General features: G+C 43.4%; 1 protein-coding gene across 4 annotated transcripts in view; it reads right to left on the bottom strand.

Annotated features, from left to right (window-relative positions):
• Positions 1-29: 29 nt before the first annotated feature.
• Positions 30-23,966, bottom strand: part of TRIM67 (tripartite motif containing 67) — a 36,820-nt gene continuing 12,883 nt past the window's right edge. Inside the window, exons 5-10 of one of the 4 annotated variants that reach the window (XM_025149193.3) lie at positions 22,506-22,665; positions 15,621-15,778; positions 12,548-12,686; positions 11,106-11,409; positions 5,652-5,814; positions 30-4,217 (exon numbers count right to left, since the gene is read on the bottom strand). In XM_025149193.3, the coding sequence (XP_025004961.1) occupies positions 4,152-4,217; positions 5,652-5,814; positions 11,106-11,409; positions 12,548-12,686; positions 15,621-15,778; positions 22,506-22,665 (990 nt within the window). In that variant the 3' untranslated portion in view covers positions 30-4,151. The remainder of the gene's footprint in view (positions 4,218-5,651; positions 5,815-11,105; positions 11,410-12,547; positions 12,687-15,620; positions 15,779-22,505; positions 22,666-23,966) is intronic. The other 3 variants (XM_015284378.4, XM_025149194.3, XM_025149195.3) reach the window with 3 other exon arrangements.

Genomic DNA, 23,966 nt, shown 5'->3' with positions numbered 1-23,966 from the left:
TTCTCATATATGTTACCTTGTGCTTTTTGTTTTTTCAATTTAGTCCAATGTATTTTACTCTGCGTCTCCACTGTAGGGCAAGTATGGGACACGACTGAGCCATTTGCCTGTCTTCCTTGTTTTAGAAGCCAAATTGCTTTCCAAATTCAAGATACATCACAGTTTTCTACCATCCCAACTGACGTTTGTTTTACAGTGCACACCTTTCAACCTCAGAAGAGGTAAGGGAGAATCACCTAGGCCTGTGCTCATGTTGACGTTACCTCTCAGTAAGATATCTTCGTGGGAGTTGTTTTTTGTGTTGATGAAGGAAACGCGAGTGTAGGAAATGGTGCAGCACTGCAAACCTTGGGAGTTTGACAGTACCCTGGATGGCACAGTTCTTCTATTTGGTCCCACTGAAATTAATAGGGGAATTTGCAGAGGAAAGAGCCGGGACAAAGGTTCACAAAGGATGATGTTTGGGTTCACATGGATAGAGGAAAACTAAGCATCCCTTGTTGCTCTGAAGGACAGAAAGCTTGCCTACTCTACTTATTTAGACAGATGCAGATGCTCCAAACTGACATATGCAGAAGTCCAGGCTTCATTGTGCTTATTAGAGGAGTACGTGTTTCTTTTCTAAACATTAAGTTTACAGGTGCCTTGTGTGGGTTCTGCACCATGTGGGACAAGATTCATCCCAGCTCAGAAGGCTCTGCTCCCCCGTTTACAAGGATCGAGCTGTGCTCCAGGAGCAGATGCATCCCGTGAAAGGCATCTCTGTGCTTTTCCAGGTGCCTGGGAAGCAGTCTGGATAGTTAGTAACACAATTTCTGCAAGGACCATACTACTAAAGGCTGGCTCCCTTCCAAAGAAGAGATTTGGAGGAAACAAAAGCTGGCAAAAGTGATGCTGTAGATGAAGAACATGCAGACAGCTGGGCTTATAACCAAATGGGAGAGTTAACTTGCAGAAAAACAGGCTATCTCCAGCCCGAGCAGAGAGGTGAAAGTAAGTACCAACCTTGTCCCCATCCAATGCTATTCTGCAAAAGGAAAGCTCTGCTCTGGTCTATGTTCAGATGGCTTCTGCTGCCATCTGGATGCTCTGCATAAGTACACGTAGAGTAATGAGTTTGCTAGCAGAATTCTAACTACTTAAGCATTTACTCTGTTACGCTACCAAAATTCATCCAGCTGAAGTCAATGAGACTGCACTGTATGGGGGTTACTTGGTTTATTGCTATGGATCATGTCAAATCCAAGTCCTTGAATGTGTACACAACCAACATATGGTCCATTCTGTTTAGATTCAGACCTGATGTTGCTAATGCAGGATACCTACTTCTAACTGTATTCCTCTTATTTTATTTGCATCTCCACTAGGTTACAGAGAGACCGTAATGGCAGTTAGTTAGTCCGTACCTCACTTGTACAGATGTTAGAATAACAAATAAGCTTCTCTGTGCTTCTCTACAGATCTGAAGTATGTCCCCACCTACTGTCCATATTTGCATTAAAACACAGTAACCTGTATCACTCGTTGCATTCTCCCCAAGGTACAACACTAGGAACCAATACCAAAGCATCCATGATAACCAAAACCAAGTACTGCAAACACTTCTAAAACCCATTCTGAGTTAATTTTAAATGCCTGGCGGTGGTTGAAGAGTGGAAAGGCCTAAATTCATTTGAATTTCCTTCATGGAATTCGGGAGTAAGGACAGAAGTTGAGTCCCCAAACAAGCAACACCTGGTTGTTGCTTTTAATAAGAAAAGTGAAAGTGGAGTGTCTTCTGTATTAAAATTATCACAGGATGTTTCCCAATATAAAAATCTATGTGCAGCCTATGTACAGTATTCCCACACACTGCTCTGACTGGCAATACTTGAAGCCAATGCTGTGATTACAGCTCTTGCGTTCACTGAAGACAGGTTTACAATGAGCACGCTCAGGAAGAAGTCTGGGGTCCAGGAGCATTTGAGCTGAGGTAGGTTAAAGCAGACCCACTAAATTAGAAAATCCTGCACGAGTTCAAATGGCAATAAATGAAACTGAAAATTAAAACACAGTTGGACTCTGCTATCCTTTAAGAAGTGAAGATGAGTGTAGCACAGTTACATCTAAAAGTTTACCAATACGATCCATTTCAGACTGAAGAAAGTATAGTTGTATAGTTGCTTTCCCACTTAACAGCTAAGGTTATATTTTCCTGTTGTTGGTTTTGTTTCCTATCTCAGTCTTGACATCACTGAAGGCGCACTGCTGTTCTGCAGGAGAGGTGGCTGTGAGATACCAGCCAGGTACAGGCACTGGTGGCAGGCTGTGATTCACCTGTGAAATCACCTGTAACTACCGCAGGTTGGGTTGCCATTTCCTCCTCGCAGTGGCTGCAAGGGGGACGCTGCCAGCAAGGTGCTGGCTGCTGTGTCGCAGTGCAACCCTCCAGCACTCCGTGCCACCTGAGCCATGTGCCAGGGACTGAACATGCACCTGCAGTTGGCTGCTCTGAGAGAGGCCTGAGCTGGCGATCCTGTGGCCATAGCGTAATGCGAGGCAGTAAGCTGCGTTGGTATTAGAATACACTTTTTCAGGCTTCATACCTACTTGGCTGAGAACGATATGCATGTGCGTATATGTATGCTTGGAGAGGAAAATCTGTATAAGCAGCATTAAACAGAGGATGTAATACATCACTAGGATGTGAGAGTTGGTGCTTTTTGTGTTTGATATCACCACACTTACGTAGAATTGAAATAACAAAGCCCAGAATGTCATGGGCTCACACACACAGTCTGCTGCATCTTGTTCTTATGCGTCACCTCTATACACGCAGTCGCATACGTTAACTTGCTTCAGAGGAAAAGAAACACAGACGCAAATCAATGTGTTTCTGGACAGCAGCACGCAGGTGGGAGCTCTGTTCTGTGCTGGGAACTTCCCTGGTGGTCAGATTCACGTTGTCATGGACAGCACCTGACACGGCCTCTTGCTTTCATGGGAGATGCAAGACAGAGCCAAGTCTTGCAAAGAATTTACATCCCACTCCAGAAAAATTCTTAAGAATTGATTTAGCATTAATCTTAGAAATCTCTCCTGTTCAAGTGCTTCATGAAGATCAAGACATTAGTTACATGATCCTAACCTAATAGAAAATTAAGGCTTTTGATCTCAAAGCTACATTGGAACTACAGCTGCCTAGGACATATTGGGATCAAGGCTGGAAAGCAGCATTTCTCTATGTGGGATACTTTGCACGTATCATATTTAAATAAAACTCTTATCAATTAAATTCAGAAAGATCCCTCTTGCTTCATTTTCAAGAGTTGTGCTGATAATCACTATTGGATCTTCCCTATGAATAGTCCCCACAGTCACAGTTAAGTAAGAGACATGAAAATGTATCAGAAATATTTCTCTCTCCACTTCCCATGCCTGAATTCTGCACAAACCATGCTGTAAGCTCAAATAAGCACAACTATTACACAACAGCGTTTGGAAACCGTTCTTATTCTTGTTGAAGATAAGTGCAAGTTCTGCCACTGAATTTGAGGGGAACGTAATTCAGAGCTTATTGTAATCTGGAGCCAGAACGAATAGTTAAGCATCATTTGAGCCCTTGGATGTAACAGAGAACAGAATCTTGCCCGCAAATTCTTTAACTGAGCACACAGCTTCCACTTCAGTTGCCAGAACACATGCTGTCTTCAATTAAGGACTGCAGAAAGCAAAGGAATCCCGTTCACCAACTGGTAAATTGTTCCAACAGCCATTGTTCCCCAGTCCTAGTCTTGCCTGTGTTTTCCAGCATCCATAATATCTTTTGAGCTCGAATCCAGCCACGAGAGAGAAAATAAACTCATTTAACTTTTTCACCTTATAAATATATATATGTGTATGTGTGTGTGAGCACATGTATGCAGTGCAGTGCAGATATGTTCAGGTACCCATCTGTAATCCAGTGCCAGTTCTGTGGGTATGCTTGCTATGGCTTGTTAAACTAAAGATGGAGTGGGCTAGCTGTAACCAGCAGAGTGCTCAGTGAGCAAAATGGTGTAGAACATTCCACGTTAGGGAAGAGAGTGCTTTTTTTACTGACTTACTGAATTGTGCCAAAATCACACTGAGACAGCTTACAGAATCCAGCACAGGGTCAGGCAGGAGCATCGTTAGTTGCTGGGCAACTTTGGCTGCTTTACACATTGGGGAACCTCCAGTCCTGTGTGCAGTGTCACCTGCGCAAAGAAGAAATAACACTGACTATCAAAACTGGGATGTCTCATGCAGAAAGCATCTGTGAAGGCCCAGAGTAAGTAAATGACAAGGGAGGGGCTGTGGAGCTTCTGATCCAGGCTTAAGTCATCAACAATATTTATGGGGTGATACTGAGCCCCTAAAATTACCAGGAACCCCTCTGTGCTAAGCATCTTGGGGTCTAGAAGCCAAGTGCCAACACCTCTTCCCAAATTAAACTACTAGTTATAGATCTCCAACAGTGCTCCTAAACCCAAGGTGGACGGTCTTTGTGTGAGGGGCTCTAGAGTAGTAGAAAACAATCACACTGTTGAGACAGTGTACTAAATATATAAAAATCCTTTCTTTGTTGTCCTGGCAGGGCAGTTCACAGCTCCTTCTACAACCCAATAGTATTTCTGCAAGTTCAGAGTTCCCACACAGACATTCCAGAGCACCATTCAATAGCAAGTCAAATTCATAGCTTCCCCCTCACACCTTGTTGGCCATGCCTTGCTTTAATTTGATCATGGAAAGAACTGTTTGCCAAGTGCTTACAAGTAGGTATTGAAGGTAAGCTGCAATTGAAAAACATTGCTGAAAATAGCAGGGAAGTGCCCGTGTCTTCCACTTCTGTGCATTGAATAAAATAAAGCTATGAAACCTTCCTGAAAGATTTAGATGCCACCATCCTCAGGCTTCTGGTTCTTTCCATAGGTAGAGGCTCTGGTTCTCCATAGAATAATAAATGTTGGAAAAGACCACTAAGATCATCCAGTTCAACTGTCAGCCCACTCCCTCCATGCCCACTAACCATATCCCTCAGTACCACTCCTGTTGTTGCATTACCTCTCGTTTCAGCCATATGCAGCGGTTTTGAAGTTAAAAAAGCACAACATTTAAAGTGTTTCTCCAAGAGAAAATCCTCTTGAGAATACAGAGCAGCCTCTGAAATTCACCAGTGATGTGCTTACTGGGTCTTCTCTACTGGACTAATCCTCTGACCTATGTTGACTTTGCTCAACTTACTGCTATGCTGCTGGCATTTCTGTCTGTTGCCAATGCTACTCATCTCTCAACATAAGATCTAAGAGGAATTCCCATCCTCGTGTTGTTTTTGTCAAACTGGAAGAGGAAGCCTTAGCACTGCTGCTTTCTAAGTGGAGCATTGCAGCAGAATGACGAAGGCATTATCGGATGCAGGCATGCTGACTTGTCTTTACAACACTACCCTTCACATCTGTAAGGCAAGACAGAAGGCTGAATTCAGTTTTCAAGAAAGCGTTGGTAGCCTGGGTGTCAGTCTGAGAAGGGAAGAGCCAATACCCACACTGACTACCTGCCTGTGACGCTATCAGTCACAGCAGAAATGGCCAGGGTCACATGGCCCCCTTTACCTGAACAGAGTAGGTTGCATTGAACTACAGAAGACTCACCTGAACATTTCGATTGAGGCTTAGTGCAGGCATAAAGACACCCTCTACGTTTTCAAAAGCTGGAGGCCCTTGCTGCTGCCCGTTTATGTAGAAAGTCAGGTTGTGCTTATTTAGATCCAGGAGGACACCAACGGTGGCACCTTTACAAACTCCTCCTTCAGTCCTAAGGCACAAATGCACACAAAGGGGTTTAGCGAAGGAAGAGTGCTGCGCCGCTGCTGTTCTCTATAGGATGTGTGTTCTCACAAAGCAAGGGGAGAATGGAGCAGCACAGCACAATACTTATCCCCGCAACACTTTGGCTGTGACCATGTCATACCTTTACCCAAAACAGATGTACCAGGTTCATCAGAGCTTAAAAGGGGTGTCATGAAGAGAAATGGGGTCTATCTCTCCTCCAGCTGTAAGCTAAGAGGTGAAAATGGTGCCTAAATCCCCGAGGCTGACAAGAAATGGGCAGATGAGCGAATGAGTCCATTGCTGAGGGTGCAAGGCAGGACTTCTGGAGGCACAGCTCCTGAGAGTGCCCCTGCCATAGAGCACTGATACACAGCAGCAAATGCAAAAGCAGAACGCTTGCGTCCTTTGCACTCATTTGAATCACTCTACCTGCTGGCAGCTAGAGGCTCACCTTGGCAGTCTCTAAGGGGACCCAATTTCCCAGGGTCCGGGGAGCCCGCATAGGTCCACAGGCACTAGTTTTGTGGAGGAAGGTGGAGCTGGTTAGGGACAAGTGCAGGTCTGTGACCAAGCTGCTTCAAGAGCTGGGGCACAGCTATTAACATTGGTGCTAATTGGCTGTGTCAGGAGCAGCTGCTGAGAGCTACCATGGTGTCAGAGCTTGCCAGGGCAGACCCAGCCATTACATGCATGAACGATTTGACATTAACACACTTTGATTTGGGGGTTAGTCAAATCCAATAGTGCTTTAAAGAGCGTTGAGCAAGAAATCTGCTACATATGCAGATTGGCCACAGGCACCACTGCTTTGCTAATGTCACAGGGGCTCTGCGATGGATTTACAGCCTGACACAATTTGTTCAGGCTAAATCAGATTTCAAGTCATTTGCATCAGGAAAGGAAGCGATTGTCTTTTGTACCACAAGCTGCCCTCGGGCACATGAAATTCACAAGATAAATGCAGTTTTAACATAACATTTATCATAAGGGTTGGCACGTATCAAGAAAAAAAATTAAAATACAACTAGAAACATGGTGAAGGGTAAGAAATTTTCATCGTGTCCACTAGGTGTCACAAACAGGTTTCCTTTAGACTAAATGTGGCGCATGCTATTTCTTCAAAGGTAACCAGAGCTTTATCCATGATAGTGATGGCAATACTGTGCTGATGTCTCTATTTAAAGCTCTTCGAACAATAACAAAGCAGTTGGGTATCACCAGTTAGGCTCTCAGATATGTAATCCTTTAAATCTCCTTTAAATTTATTTCTGGTGCTATAAGCATTAACACGTTTATCTTTGAGCTCCTCTCCACAACTGTAAACATACTATTTTCCACCAAAAGTTAGGGCACTTACCCATCCTCAGGATCTTAGGTATCTAGGATGCTTGTACTGAAAGCTCTCAATCATAAAAGTCATAATGGTTCTGTGGGAAGTGGCAGCACCACAATTCAGAGCCATCTACAAGTGGGATCCGTTATTTTTTCCTCTGGTAGGGAACAGCTCTGATTGTAGTGCACCATGTTTTATCTCATGCAGTGTTTTAAAATAGATTTTATGACATCTTTCTAAATGCAATTGATTCTCCTGGGGAAACAGCTTTGCCTTTTTGAGATGACGATGCTCTTTCCAATATAATAAACTAATTTGCTTCTAGTGGGCTAATTAGCCATGTGCTACACGGTGACATTGAGTGACTTCTCTGCAGCCCACAGAGGATGCTGTGCTGGAGTGGAGCTGCTGCTGGCAGGGCACACGGCCCAGCCTGTGTCAGCACCTCCAAGAGCTGAGTCCTCACTGCAGTGCCTTTTTAAACTGTTTAATGGTCGTTGAGGCTGCAGGCTGTGTAAGGGAAAAGCACAGCCACCTGCTACAATGCTTCTTCAATGACAATCCATTTTTGAAGACACGCACCACTCTTTCATTATTCCAAGTAAGTCTCAATTCTCACACATCTTTTCACACAGTCTGACAAACATTCATTGCTGTGCACAAGGCTCAGTACTGACTGTGCCGCTGTGTGGAAGGCTGGAAGGCCTGAGTACAGATACACCGATTTGGCTGCCCTGAAAAGTGCAACTGACTGTTGCAGTGGAGTCTCATCTTCCCAAGATGGTTTCAGCAGCATTTTGGGCAGTTTCCAAAGCTGGACTGAAATGGCTTGAGGAATTAAGAACAGCAGTAAGCTTCACTATCACTGAAGAAAATCAATCTTAATATATGAACACTGTTTAATATGCCAAAAAATTAGTTTAACTCCGAACTAACAGCATTTATATCATGAACTTTGCAGGAACTTACCAGCTTTGCCACATCTACAGTCTCTTTCAGTCAATTTCAGTCAATCTCATCAAAAACTTTTGTTTGATGAGAACTTGGCCTTGAGACCTCCACAGTTAGTAAGGAGACTCTCTTCAAGCAGGGAGCTTAAAGATTAGCTCTAGATTTTGACTTTCCATGTCTTGAAGCATAGAACATGAAACATTCCAGTGTGATTTCAATCACTTTCTTCACGTAACAATGCAGTGGCTAGCGTATTGCCTACAGCACAAGATACTCCTGCTTTTGGGAACAGTATGAGGAACAAGTACTGCCATGAGTGCCTCTGAGCAATGGGCACATGTCTCTGGTGTGAGCTGATTCCAGGAGCAACAAGGCTTAAAGGTGCCTCACAGAGCTATGTCCCTGAGCTGTCTTCTGAATTGGCGTTTGCTCAACCTATTTTCAAAGGTCTCTCTGGGTTTGATAGCATTAGATTCATCTGCCCATGCCTTTCTTTCTAACATTGCTGAAGACAAGCCCAGGCTGTCAGTTTTTAAGGATGTAGACAGGTCCCATGGTGCATGTTGTGAGTGAAAAGAACAGGAAAGTACCCTAAACCTGGCAGGCCCCATGTCTAGGTCTTTCAAGCTCCTCAGCTTATCCCTGAAGCTAGTCATTTATTTATCACTCTAATTTAATTCTGAGCAGATTTGAATGGATGAAATGATTACTAAGATATAGCTTCCAATACAGGAGCACCTGAGAGGCTAAAAGCTGGCAAGAAATTTTCTTTGGACTGCGACAGTGTGCTCTCATGCCCTTGTCTCCAGTGGGAAAATGACACGGCAGCAACAACTGTTTTCACAAGACTACCACAGCTAACGAGTTAAAAAACTGACCTACTTGACTGTCACAGTTAAAAATATAATGCTTAGACCTAATTTCATTGAAGCGCATGTGATTCCATGAGACTACATGCCCTTTGTCAGTGTATTTCACTTGAAAGGATAATCCATTGGTCAGCCCATTCCTTGGATGTGCCTGCAAAATCTTTGTGTTTTCTCTGGTAAAAACAGGTAAAAAAAAGTATTCTGTTCTCCTGTTTAAGCAGGATTATTGGAAATTCAAAGTACTTCCACTGTTTGTGCTTCTCAGAAGGAAAGCTTTTGCTTGGCTCCTGTGTTGCTTGTGGGAAGGAGCACGTCTGTGACCAAATCCATAAAATAGGTTTCTGGGACAGCAGCACACACAGTGTTTGCCAGCTTTTTTCCAGAAAACATAAGCTGTTTCGCGGAGCATTAAAATTAACACAGCTTAACATTACTTCCACCCTAAATCAAATCAAATCAAATCAAGAAATTAAAGGAACAGAGAACCTTTGGACATATTCATTATTCTGATGCTATTTGACTGTATGTTTACTCAGGACATGGTTTCTATATCTACTTAGGACATGATCTAAGGCCTTTGGAGCCAATGAAAATATTCACCTTTACTTCAGATAGCTTTGTGTCCAGCTACAAAGTTCTTCCACCCGTCTGTAACAAAACCAAACTGCTTCAAACAATTACACTCACTTAAAATACAAGTATGTTTTAGAGTATGAGTGACTACTCAACAGGAGACGTTACAAGCAGCTTTAGGATACCATGAATGCTGGCATGAACTTCGCTCTCTAAGAAGATAACACAAGCATTTGAGCATTTTAAAAAGCACTGCAAACTTCCCTTTTAATTATGTGATATGACAGAAACAACGTCTGAGCTCATGAGTATGGAAAACTTGCAGGGACAGACAGTGGAAAGCTAAACCAAAACTGATTCCCAGTCTGCCAAAGACCTGCTGCATATCCTCGGTCAGTCACTTTGTACATCCATCTCCCATCACGGTAAAGAAGGTATAAATACTTTAAATAGCAAAATAAATAAATAACAAATACACTGTTACCCAAAATACACGTGGGATTTAGAATCCTGAATCTCACTCTTTATCTGAGTTCTTCTCAAGGGCCTCAGTCCCTGTAACACACAGCTGACCTTCAACTAGGGCCTGACCCTCCCTCTGGGCACAGAGAGTGAGCAGTGCATTCCTGCACTGGTAGTACCCCAGGGGGCCTCATGCATAGCTGATCGTATCTCCTCTACAGGGGGCAGCATCCCGTCAAGGAAGACACAATCAGCACTACACAGAGTTAGCTACTGCAAGCATTAAGAGCCATACCTCCATGTCAGCACAGCACCAAATCCATGCTAATGTGCAATGTCGCTGATGGAATCAGCCCTGGAGCCAGCTTCAGCTAGATCTATTCCCACCACTCTACTGCATGGAGCATGCAGATCCTCTCTTTCAGTCGTGAGAGAAAATGAGGTTTGGTAACGATGGCTTGGGGGTATCCCCAAATCCTCCTTTGTGAGTATTGGTTGTACTGGTTGAGACATCTTCCAAAGACTTTGAATACAATGACTCAGTCGAGGGAGGCAGTCACCTCGCCCTCACAGCTCTTGTGTCCACATCACACTTGGTGTGGCCTACAGCACAGCACTTAGTCAGCTTTCAGGAGTCGCAAACACCTACATTTTGGACAAGCAATCACCACTGAGTTTGCCTAATGAGCCCATAGCCAGAAGTACTCCTAAGGAAGAGAATGGATCACATTTCTCCCTGCATTCCTCCAGCAGTGAAATAAATCCTGCATCTGTGACTGGCACTCCTATCTACCGACAGTGCAGGTAGGACATGTAACCATGGGTTTAAACAAAGCAGGGGAGATTCAGGCTAGATCTCAGGAAAAATCTGCTAAGAGAGGATAACATACACAGATATAGATTGCTAGGGGAGAAGATGCCATTGCCGTCACTGGTGATTTTTAAGAACAGGTGATGCAGACTTCTGTTAGGAATAAAATAACTCTATTTGGCAAGGAGATGGACTACGGCTTGCTGAGATCCCTTCTTCTGATGACAAGCAACAAAAGCAATCAGTAAAGATAGAAACATGCAGACAGTGCTTACCGGTTGGTGTGAGAATTGCAGTGCATGAACCAGCTGCGGTTGTTGTCAACGTACATGGCCCATGCCTTGTCGTCCTTGCCTAGCATCATGTCCTTGACAACATTAATCCTGGCAATGCCAAAGGCTGGATCGGGATGGTTGTCATACCGGTCTACATGCAACTCCCAGTAATGCACACCCTTGGAGAAGGCGGCCGTGCCAAGGACAACGCGGTCATCGTAACTGCTGCAGGTGGCGGTCTGGTTGTCGTTCGACAGCACGATGTCCCTGTGAGCCGAGGAGGGGTCGAAAGTGAACCATGCCACTGTGCGAGGGAAAAGGAGAGGCAAGATTACAGCAGAATGGGACCCATCAGCCACTTTACTTTCACTAGGAGGATGAGACTGGGACTTCCTAAAGACCCCATCGCACTCTGGAATAACAGGGACGTAAAAAAGGCAGTTACACAAGATTGCTTTGCACCGTGACCCAGCTCAGGCTGCCTTTTGGTGAGTGAAAGAGAAAGGAAAGAATGCTTCATGCAGTCTGCATAGCCCAGTAATACCTGAAAGGCGTTTTTCAGTCCGTTTGTCTTGAAGGTGCTATGAAGTCTAAACTACTCATGTGTCTTATGCCATCTGTGCCTGTATATCGGAGTGTAGGTTTCTAAGGGCAGTGATTTTCTGTTCCTACACAGTAACAAAGAAAGTCATTGAGGAAACAAAGGCTTCTTTATAATGTAGAAGCCATTCGCAGATGTGAATTGGTTCAGGATTGCCTCTAATGGAAATGGAGGACCAATGTGCCCACCGTGGTTAGGACAGATTTCATCAGTTTATCAAAGGGGGGAAAAAGAAATCCAACCAGAAAAGGCTCTTAAAGTATAAAAATTTTATACTGGCCTATTTTGGCAACACAGCATAAAAGTGCAAGTGAGGACAGCACGTACTTCCCAATTCATTACGGTATCATTACTGAAGATGAACTTGTGTAATGCCCGCATGGATGTCAACTATAATTACAGAGGAACAAGCATGAATTCCCATCTCTGTCTTATCAAACCTTGCTGTGAAATTGAAGCAGCAAGTGAGGAAAAAAATAAATTCCAAAAATTTATGGAGAAGTAGAGACAGAGTGGCATACGGATATCTAGTGCCTAATGGCCTCTGTATGACAAAACAAATAAAAAACTTAATTAGATCCCAAAACTAAAATTGCACTTATTTGAAACCTGAAGTATTACCAACAATGGAAAATCCCCAAAGGTGTAAAGAAATGGGCTACCTGACTGTTATCATTAGTGGATTTAGGTCGAGGTTGTTCCCCCAGAAAAGGCAGGCTCAGTGCAGCCCAAGTGCACCACAGCAGCCATCAGAATACACCCACAGCTGTGTGTGGTATTGGCACTGACACTTGACAACATCAGTCATGTGCATGCAGGTTATATTCACCATCAAACTCACCATCTGATGTTTGTAAAATAACTGTCTTGCTGTATGGGCCAACTCCTGATGAGTTAAAAGCTTTGACTCTTGCATTATAGGTGCTGTTGAAATGAAGGCCATCGATAGTGCAGAGAGTCTCCTTGCCAACATATACTTCCTAAACACACACACACACACACACACAAAAAAAAAACAACAACAAAACAACTGTTCCTCTGTGCCTCATGATCACATTAAGACTTGTAAACATAAATCACAAGTAAGTAGTTTATGATGGCTTCAGAGAGCGCAGAGTGCATGCTGTTATAATATAAACAGCTACATTAGTGGAGACAAGAGGTAAGGTCAGCACTGGAGACACTGAGGTGAAGGTAAAGCTGAGAAGGTACAGCAGTAAAGGGAACATACAGAGAAAGATCCTATTTTTTTATCCTATTTTCCTAAACATTTACTCCAAACAATGTTTTGGAGAGTAGTCCCAGAACCTTAACCACCATTCTTAATATCTATATAGGACTATAAAAAGGGGGAAAGGAAGAATTAAAAAAATAAATAAATAAAGTAAGCACAGTTTCATTCTGTTGGAAAGGCTTCCTCACGCCTGCATTAACATATGATTCTGAAACCTGCTAAGACAGGGCCAGAAGAAGCCAGTCTCCTAAAGGTTAGGACTACATGCATCACTGGATGAAACAGCAACTAGACAGCAGAGACACAGTAAGAGTCTGCAAGGATTTGTTAAGGAGCAAGCACTGGTGTAATGTGAAATATTTCAGGAAGAGGAAAAGCTAGGCAAAATAATGAACAGGATCAGCCAGATGATAGTTTGTGATGAACTGAAAGTAGCCTAGAAGCCTCACGGTCATTGGAAAACTGAACAAAGTAATAGAAAATGATAGAAAAGGAAATAATCATGTTGAAGCAGCATGCTGAAAGCCAGAGTTCCTAGGCCTTCCAACTCTGATTCCCCTGATCCTGCAAAATCCATAGATTTGTGGCAGGAAAGACTATAAAGAGCTGAAGGCTGTGAGTAACCAGAGCTCTCAGCCCCCTTATCTCAGGTCAGATAAGACACTGCCTTGGAGCAGTCCGGCTGATTAGAGCTCCTTCATAAGAGCAAAATTGAGCATGTGATGAAGTAGGGCATGCATTTGTCCACCTCGCTACCATAGTGGCTGCTACACTACCAAAATCTCTTGAGCTACCCTATGATCTTTCAGAGTGAGAAAGAATTTTAACAGAACAGGTTTTATCTCCATATTATAAAATACACTGCTTGTGCAATAGGCTGTATCTGTAGGACAATTCTCACATTTTCTAGTCCATATATTACTTTGAGTGCTGTTTTAACACAGTTTTACCATTGCCTGTTTATTCACAGTGTTTATTCACAGTGCTCTCCTTTACGACAGGAAACAAAAAACATTCTTTAAATCCACTCATCAAGTATTGATAAGTGTAGACAGTGTTGTTGCACTCAGATATATAAACTTTCAGGAAAAGGGTCAGAAAACTTTCACTGAAATGGCATTTCTGAGAAGCCTGTAGGTTGTCTTTCTGTGGGTAAAGTGTTCTGCTTGGGAAATGCAACCCTTGAACTATAAGGACTGAGACTGTATTGTATCCTTTCAACACAAAATCTTAAACAGGCAGCATTGGCAGTCCTAAAGCCTTTGCTAGTTATAAAGCCCCGCACACAAATGGACCAGGGTTCATTCACACCTTGGATAGGCACCCTCTGAAATCTTGTTTATTCACAAGTATTTATTTAGATGTGAATAATACTTGAAATGTTTTATCCAAGACACTGGAATGTGCCACACACAACCCCTAACACCTCATTCGTTATGCCACTCTTACCTACTGACTGTGTCAGCAGCTCCTGAACAAAGGAACCTTTTCACAACTCCAGTGGAAGAGATCAGCCTCTTCAAACACATGCCAAATGGTTCTTGGACCAAGAAATCAAAAAATTCCAGAAACACTGTGTACTTTTCAAAACACAGTACAACACCACTGTTTTTTTTCTAATGAGGAGCATCCAAATGAGGTGTCTCTGCTGGCTGTGGATGTTGCAGTCTGGCACAGGGAGGCAACTGAGGGAGGTCAGGAAGGCCACTTTCATCTTTAGTAACCTTCAGGGTTCCCGTGGGAAGTCAGTTTACAGCTCCTGGACAAATCTCATCCCATGTTTTGGCATGATTTCCCATTTGTGAAGAGAGCAGATGTGCTCTGCAGTAATGATTTCAAGGCACTAGCCTCTAGGGATGGCATTGGCTTAGCATGGTCTTGAAGTAACAGAAGCATGAACAGCAGCAGCAAGCCACAGCACTGCAGACCACTGCTTCCAGCAGGACGTGGCTGGCAGAAAGCTGCTTGAATTATTTCTGTGGTTTGTTTTTTGGGGATGTAGAGGGAGAGGATGGGAGACTAGAAATATTCAGCACCCTCAGGCATAAGCAAGCAGTTGTGGAATCACCCTGGAGTTCTGGGAGAATGGCACTTGGGGTGTCCTCCCGTGCTTACCAGTGCCTCCGCAGCATACCTGCGGAACACCTCCCCCAGCCTATTCCCTTCCAAAGAAAATATTTAGCAAACTTGTGTTTTTTTTACACAGGATGCCAATTTAACTCAGAAAAATAGGAAAAACTGAGTTGCATTTCCAGCCCAAGAATCTCATCTGTCAGAAGGGGCCTCTATGGATAGGCAAGAGGAAGGACTTCCAAGAAATCTTTAATATGTGGCATGAACCACTTTCAGCTCTTATAGGCTGGTATGGGATTTTCCATAGGGGTGTTCCCTAGGAGGGGCATGCAGTAGATACGGCAATGACTTGAAATTCCATCTTTCACATACATAAGGCCTCTTTGCCAGTACCCCAGGAAAAATTTCAACCAAGCTTCCTACCCAAGCTGGGACTTCTTCTAATGAGCAGGAACCACAACCAAGGCTTTCTACATCTACTTAATGGAAAAAGGGATGCTTTGATAAACTGTACCTTCCCTGGCCCCTCCCCAGACATAAATATATCTATTTCCTGAGGAAACTCATATACAAAGAAATACAAATAAATACTGAATGAAATTCTCACTCGGAATTGGCCACCATCTCCATCGTCAAGTTCCAGGATATAGCCCTCCACTGGGTTGTGGCTCAAAGGTGGCATCCTCCAGGCCAATGTCACGCTGTTGTTTCTGGTGCAACACTTCTCCAGTTGCAGTAGTGGGACAGGTGGCACTGTAACAGGAACTGAGTACAGATTAGTGTAGCTCTGTCCTAGCCCCTCAGTCTGTGCTGGGAGGAGGACCACAACCATTCACTTCTTTCCCTTCATGTCATGGGGAGTCAATGTTAATGGGCTATCATAGAATGTTTTGAGTTCTAAGGGACCTTTGATCTAGTCCAACCATCTAAGAGAGCCCTTGAAACAAAACCCAGTAAAATATAAATAACAAAATGTCATTACTTGGCTAGACAAACCACTTGGTTGAAATATGTAAATTAAAACATACTTGGAAATAGTTCCAGTTGCAATGTTTATCTAACTCTCTAAGTTCAGCTGGCAAAAGGAACATCTGTATCACAGGAGACTGCTTGTAGCTCTGTCCCTTCAGAAATTACAGCTGCAACATTACCTACGGACGTGTTTTTTTACTGCCTGGCATAGGAAAAGCACCAAGAGACTGTTGAGAAGCATTTAGAAGTAAAAGTAAACAGAATATAACACTCAGCCGTGCCTCTGTGAGGAATGAGGCCTCCACCACACCTTCCCTACCACGCACATCTAAACCCTCACTGTTCACCCCTTGCTGGAAATTATAATGAGAAATTTCCATCTCTTGGAGAGATTTGGCACATGTCTTGCGCACGATTGACATCACACAGGATAAGTTGGATACACGTGACATACAAGCCCTGCCCGCTCTTCTGCCCAAGGCTGAATTTCAGTGCTAGGATCATTTCTTCAGAGCTGCATGGCATCTTGCAGGAAGCTGAGTGCTCTGAGCATTCATTGAACTGAGCTCTTATCTATGTCAATTTACTCTTCTTTTATATACTCCACTTGGAGCCTCTTGTTTATTTTCCTCCTCTGCCTACATGAGAGCTAAGCCCTTGAGCTGTTCCTTTTGTCCCATTTAACCCCTGAGTATAAAAAAAAGGACTGCTCATGCTCCACGCAACAAACACTGTGAAAAAAATAGGGAAAATGCCTCTTATGGTGTCAGGGGTCTAACGCTTCACCCCCACATTAGAAGTGGGGCAAAAAGTCAACATCCCACCAGTGATAAATAATACAGAAGCTTCCCTCTGGCATTACCCATCACTGCAGAGAACCCAGGTGGTTAGTAGCCCAGCAGATTGAGCATGGTCTGTTACAAAGGAACTCTACAAACCTCTTGAAGGATTTTCTGCAGAAAGAGAAGGAAAAATAAAAAAAGCCACAAAAAAGACCCCCATCTTGTTGTTTTTTCTTGGTGTTCAAGAATGATTCAGAGGGTGTAATAAATAAACATCTGCTTGTTTTTTACACATGAAAAGTTCAGATATTATATCTCATATATCTCATAGTGCCTCTGGAAGGCACTATGAGATACCAGAAATGTGGCATTGTGGGAGCCAAAAAATGGAGGGCAATGAATTCAGAGGTAAAGGCAATTTTAAATGGTTAGCTAGCTGGCTAGCCCTCTCAGGAGGCATTAGCTGGGTCCCTCCAACTTCCAAGTCTCCCTCTGGCAGAACTAGATGGAAAGCTCATTCTTGAAGCTTATAAAGCACAAAGCAACCAAAACTCCTGAGCTGCATAGCCATTCAAGGGTCCAAGGGTAAGAAAATCCCACAGAGCAGGTGTCCAGCTTTGCTGGATTAGGCTTGCCATGCCTGCACTCCTGTCTCCCTCCTGGTGCAGCCAGACACAGATGGGCAGAGATTTACCCTGATCTCAGACTTCCACTGGGAGGAAAGAGACTTTCACTCTTGTGAAAGTCATAGGAAGTATGGAAGGAGTTGAATAACTGGGATGCTGGGATACACTTCAGAGTGAAAAGCCACGGGATGGCACTAAGACAAGACAAATATAGGTTAACTACCAGAAAAGAAGAAGTTTCAGATGTTAAATAACAGCGCTGTCCCATTTATTGCTCAACTTAAAAGTCCCCTAGAGAGTTTTTGAAGGAACAGATTAAAAATATAAAGGGAGAAATGATACTGCATTGGCACAGCAAGACCTATTAATGAGCTTGAATAACGTCCTGGTATTTTAAAAGTGATTCATGCAGGTCATGCTTAGCTAAAAAATGTGCCTTGTGTCAGCCCAAAAATTTCAAAAACACATTGCTCAATGCATTGTGAAGTTGATTGCACTTCAGAACAGAATAGGGCTGTTCTAAGATTTTGTTAGTTGTCATCTTGACAAAGCAAGTTGTGCAATGATGCCCTCCAACTTCCCAGACTGATTTTTAAAGACGTGAAAGCAGTGGGAGAACGGGACCCTTAGAAGCATGAAGCATCTTTACCAGGGAACACCCTGAGTCAGTGTTGTAGCAAGAGCACTACAAACAGCGCCATCAAGAGAGAAGACCAGAGGCAAAGACCTGTTTGTGATGCGGAACAGGCAGAACCAGAGATAAAGCCCAGTATGAAGCATTATTGTTTTATTGTACTGGGCCGTGCAACCAGTGGCTGGAGAAGCAGAGAGGTTTTGCTGAAGATGTCTCTGGGGAATCCTCAGGGGCTGTTATGTGGAAGAAGGAAGGAGCCATTCTAGACAAGGAGCGTACAAGTGATCGCTCAGAGGTGGTGCAGAAAAGCAAAGGGTAGTAATGTTCTCTCCTATGTTGTACCTAGTCTTCCTTTTACAACAAATCAAGATTGCAAGGCAATTCCAGCTGTTTGAACAAAGCAAATGAGGAACACATGCTATTTGCCTTTGTTTATCGCCTGAACTGAGAAAATGCATTGTACGCAATGAGCGACTCATTGAAGAAAGGGGAATTATGTGCCAAGGCACTCAGAAGAAGCAAGAGAGAAAAACACTCAGATGGAGGAAGAAGATCTCAGAAAGATCAGCACACCAGCAACTAGTAGAGCCATACATGTGTCTCAGCAGGTCAGTCAGCCTGGGAACTGAGGGACTCTTACCAAAGCAGTCAGTCAGACGCTTTGGTCAATCTGATTGCTTGAGCATCACTTCTGCATCTGTCACATTTCTGGCCCCTGCACATCTAATTTGGTACTGAATTGCTTTTGGTTTTTGTAAAAAGAAAAAGCAAAACACTCCCTGATCTTTATTTGCTGAGATTGGCTCTAGATGTGGGCTTACAGAGTCCACCAGTGAGGTACAAGAACAAGTCATCAGAGCAAATCTAATGTGATTTGTTCTCATTTTCATTCTTCTTTTTTCAACACAGTGAATCAATGTTTACTTACAAGCAAGCTTTCATTCTAAATGACCCATGCAAGCGCACTGAGGTTGAATGAGGCCAGAGCTTGAAAAAAAAATCTAGAAATTCAGTCATGCACTAAGCGTCGATAACAGTATTACCGACCTTGGGTCACAAAGCATTTGTCATGAAACATCCTGCAGCTGGGAAAGCTGCACTGACCCTGTTCTATTCGGCTCTCCCCAAAATCCCTTTACAGATGTTCTCTGATGTCTGTAGTGCATCTACTCTTGACAGATCAATCTGTACAGCGAGTTAGTAACACTCCCCGCTCCCCACCAAGCATTTGGCAAAGAGTGATGACTTGCAGGTGTGCTAAGATTGGAGCAGGTAAGATTGGAGAAAGAGGAAAAGAGGTGAAGAGCCACAGATTTTTGTGTGTGTGAAGCTGGAGGCTCAGAAGTCCCAGTGACTTTGCTGCAGCACCCTGCAACACCAGCTCTTCTCCCAGCAAAGTTATTCTCCTAACGGGTCTGAGTGCTCATAGCTCCAATGCTTACTATGTATTACCTGTATTTTGAGACACAAGACCACTAATGCATAAGAAGATAACACAACATTGGTTGATGTCCATAGAGATATGTATGCCCAAAAGAATGCCCATGGATATAAATTTCAGAAATAAAAATGCCAACATGTCAGACTGAATAATTCAAATAGATTTCTAGTCATAAGCTGGAAAATATAAATACATCTGTATATACTAAATTATCCTTGGTACCTGCAGATGTTGGCTCTGGACTAGTCAATAGCTTGTGCTGCTCAGGCACACGGAGGTGCAAAAGGAAATAACACAGTCCCTTATGCCTCTGCAGTAATGGTGCCCAGGATAAATGACACCAAGATGTGCGAGATGACACCAAGATGTGTGAGATGACACCAAGGTTTGTGGTGTGCCTGAGGGACAGGATGCCATCCAGAGGGACCTAGACAGACTCAAGCAGTGGGCCTAGGCAGTTCAACAAATCCAAGTGTAAGGCCTATCACCTGCGTCTTGGCAACCACCAGTACCAATACAAGCTGGGGAATGAAAGGATGGAACACAGCCCTGCCAAAAAGGACGTGAAGGTACTGGTGGATGGCAAACTGGACATGAGCGAGCAATGCACCCTTGTAGCCCAGAAAGCCAAACATATCCGGGGCTGCATCAAAACAAGTGTGGCCAGTAGGGTGAGGGAGATCCTGCCACTTTACTCTGCGCTGGTGAGACTTCATCTGGAGCACTGCATCTAGATGTGGAGTCCTCAGTACAGGAGAGACATGAACCTGCTGGAGTGCCTTCAGAGGAGGGCCACAAAAATGATCCAAGGGATGGAACACTTCTCCTACCAGAACAGGCTGAGAAAGCTGAGGCTGTTCAGCCTGGAGAAGGTTCTGGGGAGACATCATAGCAGATTTTCAGTATCTAAAGGGGAGGTTATAAAGAAGAAGGGGACAGACTCTTTAGCAGGGCCTGTTGTGATACAACAAGGGGAAATGGTTTTAAACTAAAAGAGGAGAGGTTAAGATTGTACATAAGGAAGAAGTTTTTTAAAATAAGGGTAATGAGGCACTGGAACAGGTTGCCCAGAGAGGTAGTGGGAGCCCTGTCTTTGAAGACATTCAAGGTCTGGCTGGATGGGGCTCTGACCAACCTGACCTAGCTGCATGTGTCCCTGTTCATTGCAGAGGAGTTGGACTAGATGACTTTTAAAGGTCTTTTCCAACTCAAATAATTCTGTTTCTATGATTCTATAAATGGCGTTTCCACTTCTGTTTGCAGTATCTGCAGGAAGGCCTGGCCTCCACGTGCACCAGCTGGTAACAAAGCTGGTGGGACATGAAGCGTACTTCCTGGTCAATGCCAAAATAATCCAAGGAAAAGCCCTTCCTGAGGTCTAACTCTTTAAGTGCCACTGGGGAGCAATACTCAACCTGGTCTGTAACCTCTCTGCAGGTTTGAGCAGAAGCAGTCCAGTCCTGTCCTCTGCATCTCAGGCTATGTGTAGCTCAGTGCCAGAGTTTAACTGTGATTGTACATCAAGTGGGGATGTCAACAGACTGCAGTATCTCTCACAGAGCTCCAGTGAATCTGGCTCAATTAAAGTCTCTAAGTCCTCCAGCTTACTGACAGATGAACATCCAAAAGCCAAATGCCTAAGCTGCTCTCACCTCAAGTGACCTGTGGTTAATTAGCAACTTAAGTGGATAGTTTAGCTAAATGCTTTATATGTTTGGGAGGGAGAGTGGTGGAAGATTAGTATTAAATATATTTAATAATAAATATGGCCAGCATTAGATATAAACTGATTGAAACAGATAAATGGAGAGAGTATTTGGAGAAGTTTTATCAGTAATACTCTTTCTCTCTTGTCTGCTTTGCTGGCTGTTGGCATTTCAGAGAACCAGCTCTGTTTTTGACAAACTTCTTTAGCACAGGCTGTTTCTGTGGAGGTGCAAGCCACTCCTAGTGAGCAGACTGTGGCCTTTAACTGTTTACCCATTGTTTCTCCACACATTCACCTGCCAAGTGATCCACCCTAATTACTCCAGCTTGAGTATCACAGGTGCAGAATTAGACCCAGAGAGAACAGATAAACTGAACAGAAATCCTCACACTTATTTAGAGGAAAAAAAAAAAACCACCACCAACAAAAGCTGATATACAAAACACCACATCCAACATCACAACATGAATGCCCTTAATTCATTCAATTAACTTCTGAAAGCCTCTACTCTGTCATCTACTCGTATAACTAAGGCTTGAATCACCACAGAATGAAGATCATGGCATGATTCCCAGGGATCACAATGGGCTTAACATCTAGATAGTCTATGTATCTCTCTAATCTGCTCTGCATAAACCAAGCACATTACAAGCATATGATTGTTTATACATATATATTTTTGCCCATGGCATCTGCTCTTTATCAGCTTCTGCTTTTAAATAATTTCCTTAACCTTCTTTTCCTTTTTTCTGTGTCCCTCAGGATGATTCTGTCACCTGGAATCAAGGAACAGTACAGCTACTGGACTACATTCCTCCTGAAACTCTATCTCCCAGTTTTATTTTAATCATGACACAGTTTTCATACATGGGTTTATAGGGCTTATCTCCCTACAGGGCTTATTTCCCTATTCCAGCGTGTGTGTGCTGAGGGGAATATTTATTTACAACTTTAACTGTTCCTGACAAGATGGGGATGACCAGCATTTCAATTAGCTGTGATCAACCTATGAATGCTGTAAAATGGCATAAAGTTTCACGTATCTAACATCTTCTTAATCGTCAAAGCTAACAGACAGTCCTACTCTATCTTTACAAATATTTAACTGCCCCTGGCATCACTGTTGGACTTTGTCGAGGTCAATGCACGCAAGGTGAGCGCACCATTCTAGGAAACACCCAAAAACCTGAATTTGCTTGAAAACTTTTAAAAAATACCCAGTAATCTCAAGTCGTTCCTCTTTCCTTCCCCTTCACCTCCCTTCTTCCCAGCACAATTTCAACACTGGTGTGAAAAACAGAAAAAAAAAAAAAAATCACAAAAGCTCACCCCTACATTTCATCTGAATAAAATCCAGCTGATGAATGGCTTGCAGTAAGGGTTCACTATCCAGCGTCAGGTCAAATTCGGCAGACACTTTTGGCTCCAAGGCTCCTTTGACCCACTGTTCCTGAGATACCTGGACACGTTTGATTAAAGCATCTGAAATCTGAAAGAGACCATCAGGCTTATGATGAAAGTGCAGGTGCAGCAGCACGTCAGAAGACATGAGAAGTGATAGAACAGCTCTGAGATGCAGCACAAGAAAAACAGGAATACGACAGCACAAAAGTTGAGATGGGATCCTTCAATTCTGAAGGGAGTTCCATTTGTGTTATATCCTTTGGTCTCCTCCTTTCAAAAAACATTCTCATCTTAGAGTTCAAAAATAAAAACTGCATTTGTAAAGGCCATTAGTATTGTTATATATCACATCTCTGAATGCCTCATGCACTTCAGAACTCTGTTCTCTGATCTGCACTGTATGGTTTTGCTCTCCTGTTCAAACAGCAGTTGCTTAAAGAGAGACTGATGTGTCAGAGGGTCTCTCTGTTTAGCAGACATATTTCAGTCAAAAGGAATAAAAAAAATCAAATGGGAAAGAAGGTGTTTATTTCTCACAGCAAGGGAGATAGGTTGTCAGACAGATTTCCTAAGAACACGATGGACTCACTATCCTTACATCGAAACACAGTTTTGTGTTTAAATCTTTGTTCTTGCTCAGCCTATAGACACTTAGGCCACAGGTCAGAATAAGATGATGTCCTCTGTCAGGGAGATCTTGTCTCCACAGAAAACAGTGAACTCAACCATCCTTGAGCTCAGTTATGCCATTTGGGTACCTGGAATCCTTCTGAGTGACATTCCTGTCAATCAAAGAGAGCAAAATTTTTCTGGATAGGTCAGAGTGAGTTTTCCTTTACTGTAGAAGTTCAGACATCCTTCCTCACTACTGTCACTGGAAGACCCTTCTGCCTGAGTTCCTGTACCAAGAGGTCCCAGCCACTCTGCGCAGTAAGCAGAGGAGCCTTCCTGCAACCTCGGCGTCACTTACAGGGCTGCTGGGTCTCTTGGCTGTGTTTCTATATCCTGGCTGCAGGATTCATTTTTATATGAAAGGTGAATGCCAAGAATGAAGACACAAAGGCTGTAGGAAAAGTAAGCTGAGTGGTAAACAAAGCATCTGAAGTACCTAAGCATGTTTGTTAGACCTAAAGGTTACATTTGTCCAGTAGTATCCAACTGACAGCCTGCTAAAACGCTGTATAGTCTCTGGGATTAATATACACCACACATTCTTAACTCTTGTTTGAGACCAGACGTGACAGTAACAATCAATCTGGAGTGCTAATGAGCTTACGTTGGTTAATTCTCATCCTGTTTTTTAGGGATACTGTGAGAGGCCTTACATTCATGCATTCATGTGTGTGGCGTGCCCTGTTTTGCTGACAGCCACATATGGACCATTTT

This window comes from Gallus gallus, chromosome 3 (genome assembly GCF_016699485.2).
Source record: "Gallus gallus isolate bGalGal1 chromosome 3, bGalGal1.mat.broiler.GRCg7b, whole genome shotgun sequence".
NCBI classification, from domain to species: Eukaryota; Metazoa; Chordata; class Aves; order Galliformes; family Phasianidae; genus Gallus; species Gallus gallus.
The sequence above is the reverse complement of the archived record's forward strand: the minus strand, read 5'-3'. Positions and strand labels throughout refer to the sequence as shown.